Genomic DNA, 12508 nt, shown 5'->3' on the forward strand with positions numbered 1-12508 from the left:
AATAGAGAAAGGGGACTTGTAATAAAGCATAAATAAAGCAAGCATATGGTTTGTACTCACACAAATCCATAATGTAATGTAATAATGTAATCTTTATCATAAATAAAGATTACATTATAATATAAAAAAACAAAGACAAGACAAAAACAAAACTAAAAAGACCAGAGATTAAATAAATAAATCAAATAAAGACAACTAAGTCCTATTTGTCATCCATCCAACCATCTACATCCATATTGTTATTCTCAAGAAAATTATAGAAAATATTCCATATTTTCCAAAACTTGTCAAGTGTGTTCTTTGTTGAGTAGCTTATCTTTTCTAAAGCAACATAAAAGGTCAATGCCCTCAACCATTGTTCAAGTCGCTTTCTGTCTGAGCGCCCTATAACTTATCAAGTATTAGCGTGCCTTTTCATATAAATTAAGTATAAAACCTTCCAATCTGGTGCAGGTGTACTTCCTAATGACCTGAGAATGCCCACTCCATTGTTTTACCAAAAGAACTGTTAAATTGTTAAATTATTAAAAAAAAAACTATTAAATATGTAACAATTTCCAAATGAGCTTAGAGTCTAAGTTGCCGGTTTAAAATCTCAAAGAAAAGTGCTTTCGGTTGGGGTCTCATTGTCATTAACATGCTTCGAGTTTCAAAAGGCCAAGCTGGTAATGGACAAAATGTCTAAACTGAGTAGGTGTGAAATGTTAATTTCACTTACGAATAAGTCACGTGGTAGTTTGAGTTTACAACCTAGTTTTGGAGTGTTAAGAGGCAGTTTCAGCTGTTGAGGCTGGATACAACATATGGAACCTCAGGCTTTAATGGGCTAATATCCATTTATCCATCCATCCATCCATTTTCTATACCCTGAATCCGTTGGTCAGGGCGCGGGGGGGCTGGAGCCTATCCCAGCGGTCATCGGGCGAGAGGCGGGGTACACCCTGGACAGGCCGCCAGTCCAGCACAGGGCCACACAGAGACAAACGAGACAAACAACCACACACACACACGCTCACACTCACTCACTCCTCGGGACAATTTTAGAGACACCAATTAAGCTGACATGCATGTTTAAGTTGTTGGAGAGTTTAAACCCGACAAAAAGAAAACAACAAAAAGTCCAGATCAGACTTGTGATGTCACACGCTCTGTAAACGGTGTGTTACTTTGCATTTATGCTCCTATTAATATAGTGCTTATTGGTAACCCCACACCTTGCTGTTCAGCTGCTCCGTGTGAGCTCCCAGCCAGACATGCCTGGGTTTATTTCTGCCCCTCTGTCAAGTTCACCCGTCTGACATGCAGACGGGTGACAATTAACGAGAGGTCAGCTGCTGTTTCGAAACACTGAAGACTTTGTTTAAAAAAAGGAAAACGGGATTAGCTTTGACCTCCCACATCCTGTATACAGCTCAAGATGTGTGATTTGAAGTTGACTTTTGGTGGGGAATTAAGTTGAGGATTAAAATTACAAATGACAAACAAGCTCCCTACTGTGCAGGCCGATTTGTAGGCCAAACCACCCCCCCACGTCTGTCCTGTTTCTGAATTCACAGCCGCACCTTACTGGAACAGATCACGTTTCTCCAGTCAGGTACACATGCTTAAGACCAAGAATGGCGACACAGTGCTGCTTGTGCTACGAGTTTGGGACTTTTATAAAGTAGAACAGAGACGGGCCGGGGATGTGGTCTGCTGTTGTCTTTTTCTACTTGAACGGCAAGATCTTATTTAAAATATAGTTGGGAGACGTCTGGAGCCTGCAGGGCTGATAGGAAATGAAGACCTCCTGGCTTATGAAGGTATGCCTTCAAACTTAATTGGCATAGAAGTATTTTTAGAAAAGCTCTTTTTTTTTCTCTGTCCTTTACCCAGAAATTGCTCAACAGAAGCTATCTCAGTCCATTTGAACTTTGAATTTTTTAATAGTTGCCCACTGAAGACACACAAATCATTGAAGGCTGGTAATCTGTTTGCGAATGTAGCAGTCGCCACATTCCTTATGTTTCAGTTCAGAGGATCTGATAGGTTTACCTCCTCCAAACGGCGCCCAGATGACCCGCCGTATGGCCTTGACCCAATCATCCATGTCCGTCTGGGAGTTTGCCATGAGCAGGAAGGATTCATGGCTGATGGGGGCCCGGTCTTTCTCTCCAGTTCCACCTGTGGGGCCAAACAAGAGGAGCATGTGATGTGAGTACAGCCTGCAGATACCCTGCAGTGTTCTGTAATGGCAGTTTACCTTAATGTCATCTTAGTGCAGTGTTTTAGATGTAGACAGTTGAAACTGCTCAAAGACATTAATAAATAATCGCCTGGATTACGCCAGCTGTAATTGGTCTGTTCCTTTAAATGAACGTTTGATCAATTCTTCTGAACGGGTTTTTTCTTTCAGTTTAAATCAACGTGCAGTAACGGTTTCTGACCACAAGATGGTGCTGAAGATCTGCTGCGGGGCGCTCTTGTTTCTTCAGTGTCAGATCAGCTTATTACAAGCTGAAATGGAGATGCAGAAATGGTCCTTACATACTCCCTCCCCCCCTTGGTTTGTTTAACTTCACACTCTAGCATGAAACAGTTGTATGTAAAGCATGTGAAATGTATCAAACGCTACAATTTAAAAAAGACCAATGTGGATCGTGAAGTTGAGGTAAGAACACTGAACGAGTTTGTTTTGCAAATAGTTTAGGAAAAATGACAAAACGCAACAAATGGCAAACGCGTCTCATTATCATGACATCATCATCATCTCTTACTGTGCGTACAGGATTTCTTTTAGGCATACATTGAAGTTATTTGGGGAATGCCGCCTCTCTGGTTGCTTCATTTGGGCAGTTTGTGTCAGATGGGGGTGTTGCTGCAGTCATTGTTGTCCCAGTCATTTAGCTGTGAGAGGCGAAACCAAATATCAACAGCAGTGCTATTAAGCTCAGGGCCATTGTCACCCAGCTTTTCAAAGTCGCACTGTCCTGACGAACGGTGCTCTGCTGTCTGGCAATAACAAAAAGGGGGATTTGCATTTATTAGATGTTTTATCTCCTTTCATGACTACAAACGATTGATTTACGCTGTTGCATTTAAATGGGTTCTTGAACTTGACTTTAGGAAAAGAGAGGAATGAGAAGGCCTCCTCGGTATTGAAAAATATATTGGAAATGTGGACATGAAGAAGCCTGGACACATCCAATACATCTAATGCCCTCTTGAGACACAAGCACACACACAGACTGAGCCACTTAAATCAATCCTAACATAGCCAGTGGGCATCAGAACTCTGGGAACATCCAAGCTTGGATTGACAGGGCGTACAAAGATCCCTTTTGGAGCTTATTAAGATAACGCTGACAGCAGGGTTTACAGAGACGCACGTTTGACTGAGTTTTCCTCTCAAAGCTCTTGTGATGAATCTGATCGTGGTCCCTCCACACAGCAGTCAGAGGCTGACATTTGAAGCTGTGAGGAGAATGAATGTTTACAGCACGCGCACTTCTGCTTTCACTGAACACACACCCCTGCTTTTGCTCTTAAATGTCAGCCGGGCGCTCGGATGCTTCTGAATGGGAGATGAGTGGAACCGAAGAGAAGACGGAAGGAAGGCGGTTCTCTTTTTTCTTTTTCTCTTGGCGCAGAGGTGGAATCCTTTCCTCGCTGAAGCAGTTTGAACATTAAACTGCAAAGATGGCTTGATGGAGCTGTCAGATGAAATATTGCACGTTTGAGGCAGCTGAGCATCAATGGATTGAAGAGAAAGTCGGCCCATTACTCAACTGCAAAAGTACCGGTTCCATTTCTGGGTGCACAACAACGTTAGCAGTCGGCCTACGTTTTGGTGGCTTTTACTGACAATCCGCTAGCTTAAGGTTAGACCTGAAAATTACATGTAGAGCTCAGCTGTCCCATCAGGTTAACTTGTGTTGTACATCCACCTCGCCAGTTCAAAGCAAGTTCATCCCTGAATGTTATGTTACCAGAATCTAATGGGTCCGTGTAGGGTTTGGTCATTACAGATGCAGCAAAGACGGAGCGGCTTTTTGGTTTTACAGGTGCAAACTGTAAAACCATTGGATTGTCCGATAGAATTGGAAAAAGAAATACCTCGGATCTGTTTTGAGCCTATAAACCACCCTATGAACTGTGCAGCCAGGATAAAACAATTAAAATCCTTTGGGGATCGACCTGCGGTGCCCGTTTAGGCCACTAGTTCGGATGTGAGGCGCCGTAGTCTGTAATGAGCCAGCCCAAGAAGAAGCAGGCCGAACTGCCAGGTAACAGCGTAGAGTCGAGTCATTGCAAAACTCACAGAAATTTCAGTAATGGCAAAAGTAATGGGAAGCAATCATTACCTTCGCCACCACCCCCTCCCACAGAGAAACTCCTTTCAGCAGCAAAGATACTAAATGGCAACGGTTGTTAGCTCATTGATATTTGAGCAAAACTGAAGAAATGTCTGTTCCTTGTTATATATTCTTTCAGTTAAAAAGTGTAGTAATGTAACACTTTTGCAGACACAATCATCCCCTCATACATATGTTGAAACTGTAAGCCGCTTTAAAGAAGATGAAGAGATGATTTAATAAATGAAACCCGCTAATCACGTTGGTTATAGAAATGCGTAAAATTGCGCAGCGTCAGACAGAAACTGAAAGTTGGCAGGCGAATAGAAGCTGGTTTCAGAAGAGGGCTATAAAAGACACTATTGGAGGGTAATGGCCAGTCAGTTGAATCTAAAGTATTGAAATGACGACTTTTCTGTGCAGGGATTACACCTATAAAGTAGCTGACCTCGGCCAACACAGCTGTGCTTTCCACAATGTTTCTTTTTTCAGGCGTTTGATAGGCAAAGCATGTTGCTGGTTGTTTTGAAGTTGCATTCTTTCACTCGCTACCTCGTGTTGCTCTTCTTACTCTTGAGATTGAGGTATTTTTCAAGGTGGGGCCTCAGCTGGCTGAAATGCTGGAATTGGTGTGTGAAAATCTGAGTGGCGGCTGGATGGACAGGAGGAAGAGGAAGGCAGGCTGCAGAGCGAAAAGTGAGCTAAACATTGGAATGGGCGGGACCTGCTATGACGAGATGTTGCCCAGAGCCAGCATGGCGTCAATTCCGCTTAATTTGAGCAACAGCAACAGCAACAAAAAAAAAAAACTGTACAAAACTGAGCATGATGGATGTCACGTCAAAGCTTATTTTGGCAGTTGCATTTTTGAACACTTGCCAATGTCCCTGTCGCTGTGTTCAACTTGATTTGGTAACCACGTTCGCAGCCACATTTAATATCACCTTTTATAGATCCTGCACGAAACGGTGTGTGTATACCGGTCAATCCTGTTCACGAGTTCTGATCTGCGAATGGAAATGCCAGGTGCCATTGCTGAACATTCACAAACGAATGTTTAAAGTGGCATTAATAAATGTGGTGACGCAGCTCTCCGCTCTGGATGGTCTTTCTACACCTCAGAGCTGGCTCCAGCACCAGCACTGCGACAGATTGGGTTGAGTACAGGTGTTGTTGAAAGCACAATGGACCAAATTAGGGATGCACCGATACGATACTTGTATCGGGCTGATCCTATTCTAATATACTCGTACTCGTTAAAGTTAACCGATACCATGAACCGATACCAATTTATTGCATGAAGACCGTGATGGCTTGTCATTTTTATTGTATTTTTTTAGATTGGCGGTTAGGGGGAGATGCCGAGCTAATCAGGAACAGTGTGGTTAGGCTAGTGAGACCGAAACCTGTCTTCCAATTCATTGCATTTTTTTTTTGTGGTAGAAGTATCGGCATCGGTACTCGGTATTGGCAAGTACTCAGATCCAAGTATCGGTATCGTATCGGTTTGAAAAAAAGTGGTATCGGTGCATCCCTAGACCAAACAGTTGGAACATCCGTCTGGATGCATCTATACCAACAAAGTGAGCTGCAACAGTAGCTTTACCCATCAGAACCAAGCAGAGCTGCGGCAGCCGAGCGCAGTCGCAGCTTTTCAGAACAAGTAATGAAAGAGCGAGAGGGAGTCTGGTTCTGGGTATCCACAGACCCTCCTTTCACGCTTAGCCCACTGTGGAACATGGAAAAAAAGCTGCCCAAATGCTCAAAGCAACAACGAGCATTTACAGAAAGTGACTGGAATTGAAGCTTTGTCTCATCACCTGAAAGTACTGGAACTGTGCAGGATTCCCAGCCATAGAAGACAGTTCTCACTGTTCAGAAAGTGGAACAGAAACTAACTCTGACTGCACTTTTCCCCTCTGTTGGGAACCGATGACTTAAATCTTTCCAGGGTATATGTCAAACCTTACTTATATTTTTGATTTAAAGAGGCTGCAAGCTATCAGCACCATGTCATGGATACAGTGTGTTGCCCCGTGCATCAGGCCTACTACTTTGTTGATAAAGTGGCTGGGGATAAACTTTACATAAGACCTCTGTGCTACTTGTTGTTGGCTCTACGAGAGATTGAGGGAGAACAATTTGAAGGCAACTAATAGCATTAAAGATTAGAGCACAAGCCCTGTTACTCAGTGGCAACAGCATGCAAGGAGGGATTAGTTTTGCTCGACAAAATCTACCAGATGTGAAAGTTTGTTTTTTTCTAAAGTCCGCTGAAGCGTCAGAATTCTTGGAAAAAAAATATCTTCAAGCCATTAAGAGACAGAAAAGGAGACAAAAAAGAAGCATCGGCGACTGAACGAGGACACGAGTTTGAGAAATGTTCTGTTGGCTCAATCCAACCCACACTGCAGTGTACACGACAAGCTCCTGCTGTCTGTGTGCAGCACCAACTGTACAGAACAGCATTACCCATCAGTCAGGCAAGTCACCGCCAAGAGAGACTCGTTTGTCTGAAAGAAACTTGGTCAAAAAGCAGAAGGGAGAATGAAGGATGGCTGTCGGTATTGTTTAAAATGTACAGACACGTGAAAATAATGAAACAATTGGCCACCCAAACTCGTGTATGTGCAAACAAGTTACTCATTTTGCAGCGAGACCAACACTAAAAGTGTTAATGCTTTGCTGCGCGTAGAAGATTTGAAACCACGTCGTGCCCTAAAAGTTTTCTTTGTGAGACGCGTAAGCGGGCACGAGCAGGGCAAGCAGAGGCTAAAGCTGCTGTAAATCAGAGATTCCAGCAGTCTCGGAGCTACTCCACCTCTCTGCCTCTTGTAAAAAAAAAAAAAAAAAAGAATCTCCAGCATCTGTTTCCCGTTACCTTGGAGATGTCGTTTCTTCAGTCTGTCCGGCTTGCAGCAGACCGGCCCCATGTCTGAGCGAGCGAGCGGCTCCGGCCTAAAGCTGCAGCATGAAGAAGCTCCTCTGACAGGACGGCGTCCGTTTGGAAGCAGAGCAGCACGCAGGTAGCACTGATGGTCCCAACCTGCCAGTGAGGCATGCTCGACGCCGGCGGAAACTTGGTTGCTCTTTTTTTTTTCTTTTCTTACTCGTCTACTCCGTCTTTTCATTCACCCTTCCTGTCTCTCTCATTCAGCAGTACAGGCAGCAGGTCCGTTCCCTCGGCCCCCCTGGGGAGATGCAAATCCCTGAGGAGGAGTGTAACAAGGCTCTCTCTCTCTGTACCTCTCTGTGTGTGTGAGAGCAGTAACTGGGAGATGGGCTGTCCTCCAGTCTTTGTCAAACAAACTCTTGCACACACACACACACACACACAGAGGGAAAACAGACAATGCCAATCAAGCTCTGCGAACACAAGCAGCGAAGACTTAATATTCTCTCTGAAGTCGCACAGGGTTTATGCTCCTGTGAGTGTGATGGAGCCTAGAAACTTTTACACACTTTAGAACAAGTTCAAGGCTTGCAGCGTTGTATATACATACATATATATCATTTATTTTTTCTTCTTGGCAACATGGCAGGTGAAGCCAAATCATCCCAGGCCGAAATCCGATCCTTCCGCTGTTTTTTTAGAAATGGCCTCAAAGCGTCTGCTGTTAACATGCATTCTTTCAGTCAGTCGGCGATGAACTCAGGACACCATCAGGCAACATTTTGGTGACTTTTTCAGCCGGCCTTAGCTACGTTTCTTCGGCGGACTTTGCCACATTGCCAAAGAGACAGGAATCTTCAGTTATTTTCTTTAACGCGGCGTCAAGAAAATAATCAATACTACACTCGTGTCTGTATGAACCTTCGAGGAAGCCAGCAACTGACAGATGGGCATCAACACTAAAAGCATGGGGGAAATAACAAGTGAGGCGGGTAAACAGGATGGCGCTTTATAAAGCTTTTTACGTCCACCTCCAATGTTTTGTGGCTGGCGGGAACTGCTCAGAAAATTACGGACGGATTTGCCAGAACATCAGAAGAGGCGGGGCGTCGGCCGACTTGGAGGTGCTTTAATCCTTGATGTCGAGTTAGATCTGGACCAAGCATTTATTTGTTCAACCTTGAAGGTATGTATTCTGACCTGATGCACGAACAAGAGCAAACACCATCCATCCACAGAAATGTCCTCAGCAAAGAAAGCCACAGTTTCCCACAAATGGCACCTCTACTGAACTGTGAAAACGCCTTGTTGGCAGTCTCAGCTTTTCTTTTACATCCCTAATTAAGACATTTGCTTGGTGCCCGCCTAGCGGGTCACTTGGTTCATCTGAAAGGAGAAGTAGTTGCCTTGGACCGCACTAGTTTGGATCACTGTTTAATTGTCAATGGTTCAGATCAGAGGCCAAAGCCGTGTCTGTTTTGTTTCAGGTCAGAAAACGGGGCTCCCTTCTTGTGTTGTTGCTTCTTGACGAAAACGGACCGATTGCTGTCTGAACTGCTGCTCCACAATAATGAATCGGCCTGAACTGCTTTTGTGTTTGTGCGTGGTTTCCCTCAACAGAGGGGTTGCAGCTTTGAGTCAGCTATTGAATACAAAAAATGTTTCACGATGTCAATTATTTGCCTGTTTCCTTCATGCCTGCGGGGTCCGACCACCCCCAAATGTTCACTTCTAAAGGTGAATGGATCAGTTTACTAATTGCTCCAACTCTAGATGGCTTCTGCTCTTCTGGTGGTGGAATGAAGGATGTCCGGGGACTTATCAACGCTCGCTGAGCTTCTTCGTGTGTTGTGTGGAGACATGACCAGAAATCCCAACGATTGCTTTGAGACATGAAAGGAAGCACACACCTCCTTGAAGTATCTCTTCCACTCAATGCTCAATGCATGTCTGAAATCTCCAAGAGGAGGAAGAAACCGGAGACCAACTCGTGCTTCTTTCCCTGAAACGTGAACAATCCCAGCAGGTGAAAGCATGAGATGTAGTCTGCGTCTCCTAAGAGCTGGGATTGAAGGGTGTAGAAGTGTGATTTTTCCCCCTCGAAAGAACCAGATACACTTGTGATCACCTCCTCCGTCTCTGCTGCAGCTCTTCTCCCCGAGCTATGACGTGTGCCTTCCTCTAACCCGCCTGCCTGCCTTCCATCCATCTCGTCTCTCTACACCTGACTGCTTCCCTCTCCGGCTGTCTGCATTGTTGTCCTTTCTTCCCTCGGCCCCCTCGGTCCCCTCTCCTCTCGGCCTGCAGGCTGGGTTGAGGCTCGCGGGGGCCTCACACCCCTCTGCAATGTTGACGGCCGTAAACGAAACACGCAAACGCTCAAAAGCCCGTCGGCCATTTTAAACACAGAGGAGAGACCACTGAGCTAACATTGACTGAATAATTGATGCAGAGGGGACGACATGGTTAAAGCCCCCGTTAAGCATTCATTGTTCAGCCGTTATTTTCATTAAGTCTGAAGCCCTGCGAGCGAGGCTGCAGCCACGTCTGCTGTTGGATCGCAGCGGGCTCATTCGAGCATTGAATTTGACATGATGAAATGTTCACGACAGCTCTGTAACTGAAAGCTCCTTTTATGTCCTCGCAATATTTTGTTTTACGCACTGTGACAAACACAACCTTCGATATAAACTCGAAGAAAGTGTTGTATTGATTCAGGGAAGCCATGTGAGGTCCATCTAATCAGACCAACTTCTTGCTCCAGGCAAAGCGGCGTCTCAGCTGTGGCTTTGTGAAGCGTGACGGATCCCTAAAGACCTCCGATCTGCCGCCTCAGAGCAGCTCGGGATGATGGAGGGAGAGCCCGTTTCATTTTGTTGCTTAAACGCTGAAATTGACTTTCACACTATTAACCCAGAAGTTAGATAAGAGCCTGCTATTTCACCAGCCCCGCGGTCACAGGGCCGTGAAACAAGGAGACGGAACATTCCGGGAGATTGGCTTACAGCATCCCCTGCTGTCTGAAAAACAGACTCGCAGCAATGAATACGTTCCCATTTTCCCCCTTTTCTCCTTGACAAAACGTGCAGAATGACTTTAAAAATCAGTGCGACTGGTTCATCCTCGTCCACAGTTGGTTTTTGAAGCACTGTTTTATTTTCATTATCCCGACTGGAAGCTTACAGTTTAGGATACTCGGATGTAATTCATTAGGATGAGGTTTACCTGGTCTCTGCCTTCAGCATTTTACAAATCACTGCCTAATACGATAAAGTGACAGGTAATCTGATCACCACAGTGCAGCTACATTATATATATATATATATATATATATATGTATATATATATATATATGTATATATATATATATATGTATATATATATATATATATATATATATATATATATATATATATATATATATATATATATATATATATATATATATATGAGATGTTAAAGTGGTCACTGGGGAGAGGGACTGTAACAGACTACAGCAGCTGGGAGAGAACAGGATGTTAGAACCTCTGGCAAAAATGATAGAATCGTCTCGCTTGAAGGATGTTCATTTTGCCTGATCACTCGCTTTTTTTCTCTCTCAAACTAAGAGCAAAAAACTGATGGAAGCACCTTGTAATTTTGCATTTCTAAAACATAGTCTAAACTGTTGTAGCTGGCTGATGGACAGGAAACGCCCCAGCAAGAGAGCTGTCCGTGGAGAAAAAAAAGCGGAAAGGATAATAAAACTCCTTCGAGAAGGTGATTCGACTTGGAACGTGGCAAAATGTGTTGGTTGTTCTCAGTCAGCTGTGTCTAAAACTTGGATCGAGTACACGCGAAGTGGAAGGGTTGTAAAAAGGGAAACGTACTGATCGACCAAGAGAGACGTCAGGACAGTAAACTCAAAGCAATATGTCCCGAGTCTGTTTATGTATGTTTGTAAGTTTCTAATTCTTGAATTCTTGAATTTCCTTCGGGATAGATAAAGTATCTATCTATCTAAGTAACCAGCTGAGTTTCCATCCAGGAAAGCCAAAAGAAAACCATCACTAACACCGACGGAAGGATACGAGGTTACGGTGGGTTAAAGAGAAGTTGTCAATGGACTGTGGATGGTTGGATGAAAGTGATATTAAAGGGATAGTTCGCCTCTTTTGACATGAAGCTGTATGACATCCCATACGAGTAATTTAATTTATTAACATTTTCTTACCCCCCGCTGCGTCCTGTGAGCCGAGTTCCTGCCTCGTTTTAGCGTTGACAAAAGTAGTCAGGCTAGTTGGCTGGGCCCACAAAAATAAAGCGTTTTGCTTCTCAAAACAATGTTCATTCAAAAGAGTAATACATTTGCATCACAAAATCATTCATCCAGAAAAAGTCAGACAGCCGCACCTGTTACGGTGTTTACTGCTCGGAAGCAGGGGACTGCTCGGTCTGCAGTTCGGTCTGCACAGCACGCAGTGATATGAAGGGAGAGAAAATAGTGCCAAGCGATTGTGAGGTCTGACTTTTTCCTGGAGAACGATTTTGTGATGCAAATGTATTACTCTTTTGAACACATATTGTTTTGAGAAGCAAAACGCTTTATTTTTTAAACCCCAGCCAACTAGCCGGACTACTTTTGTCAACGCCAAAACGAGGCTGGAACTCGGCTCACAGGTTGCAGCGGGGGGTAAGAAAATATTGATAAATGATATTACTCGTATGAGGATGTCATACAGCTTCATGTCAAAAGAAGGCGAACTATCCCTTTAAAGATAACTGTCTGGAGAAAACAAGCTCATGTTATTTCCCCTTGCAGTATACGCACAGGTGTATTTAGTCCTTTTGGACACTTTTCTCGTCAAGTCCATGCCAGGATGTTCACTTCGTAAATGAAATAGTTTTGTCGTGTCCTTTTTTTCAAACTTCTGAACGGAATTTTCATTCAGTCCAATTCCTTATAAATGTTTGCAAAATAAATATCTCAATGAACGCCCTCAAATGTGGCACACTACATCATTTGTTTTTTTTGTTTTTACCAGCGGTTCTACATCCAGGGTGGGAGAACGATCGAAACAGTTGTTGTTGTTGTTTTTTTCTTTAGGTGCAAACTGTGCAGTGAATGGGGGGGAAGAAAGGAGGCTGGGGGGTCCCACCTGGTACGATCTCAAACAGGTGTCTCCCTGGTTCGTCTGGGTTGGCTGTGAGCTCGTTGACCTGACATCCCTGCAGGGGAATACAACCCTGGAAAAAAACAGAAGCATTTTCTTTCAACTTAAATTTTTATTGGGAGGATTTT

The 12508-nt window shown here is 44.0% G+C and overlaps 1 protein-coding gene across 1 annotated transcript in view; it reads right to left on the reverse strand.

Moving 5' to 3' along the window:
* Window positions 1–12508, reverse strand: part of arhgap22b (Rho GTPase activating protein 22b) — a 36056-nt gene that overhangs the window by 7204 nt on the left and 16344 nt on the right. The window contains exons 3-4 of the mRNA XM_075457902.1: window positions 12366–12453; window positions 2035–2163 (exon numbers count right to left, since the gene is read on the reverse strand). Coding sequence (XP_075314017.1) covers window positions 2035–2163; window positions 12366–12453 — 217 coding nt within the window. The remainder of the gene's footprint in view (window positions 1–2034; window positions 2164–12365; window positions 12454–12508) is intronic.

Source organism: Odontesthes bonariensis, chromosome 23 (genome assembly GCF_027942865.1).
Source record: "Odontesthes bonariensis isolate fOdoBon6 chromosome 23, fOdoBon6.hap1, whole genome shotgun sequence".
Taxonomy (NCBI): domain Eukaryota; kingdom Metazoa; phylum Chordata; class Actinopteri; order Atheriniformes; family Atherinopsidae; genus Odontesthes; species Odontesthes bonariensis.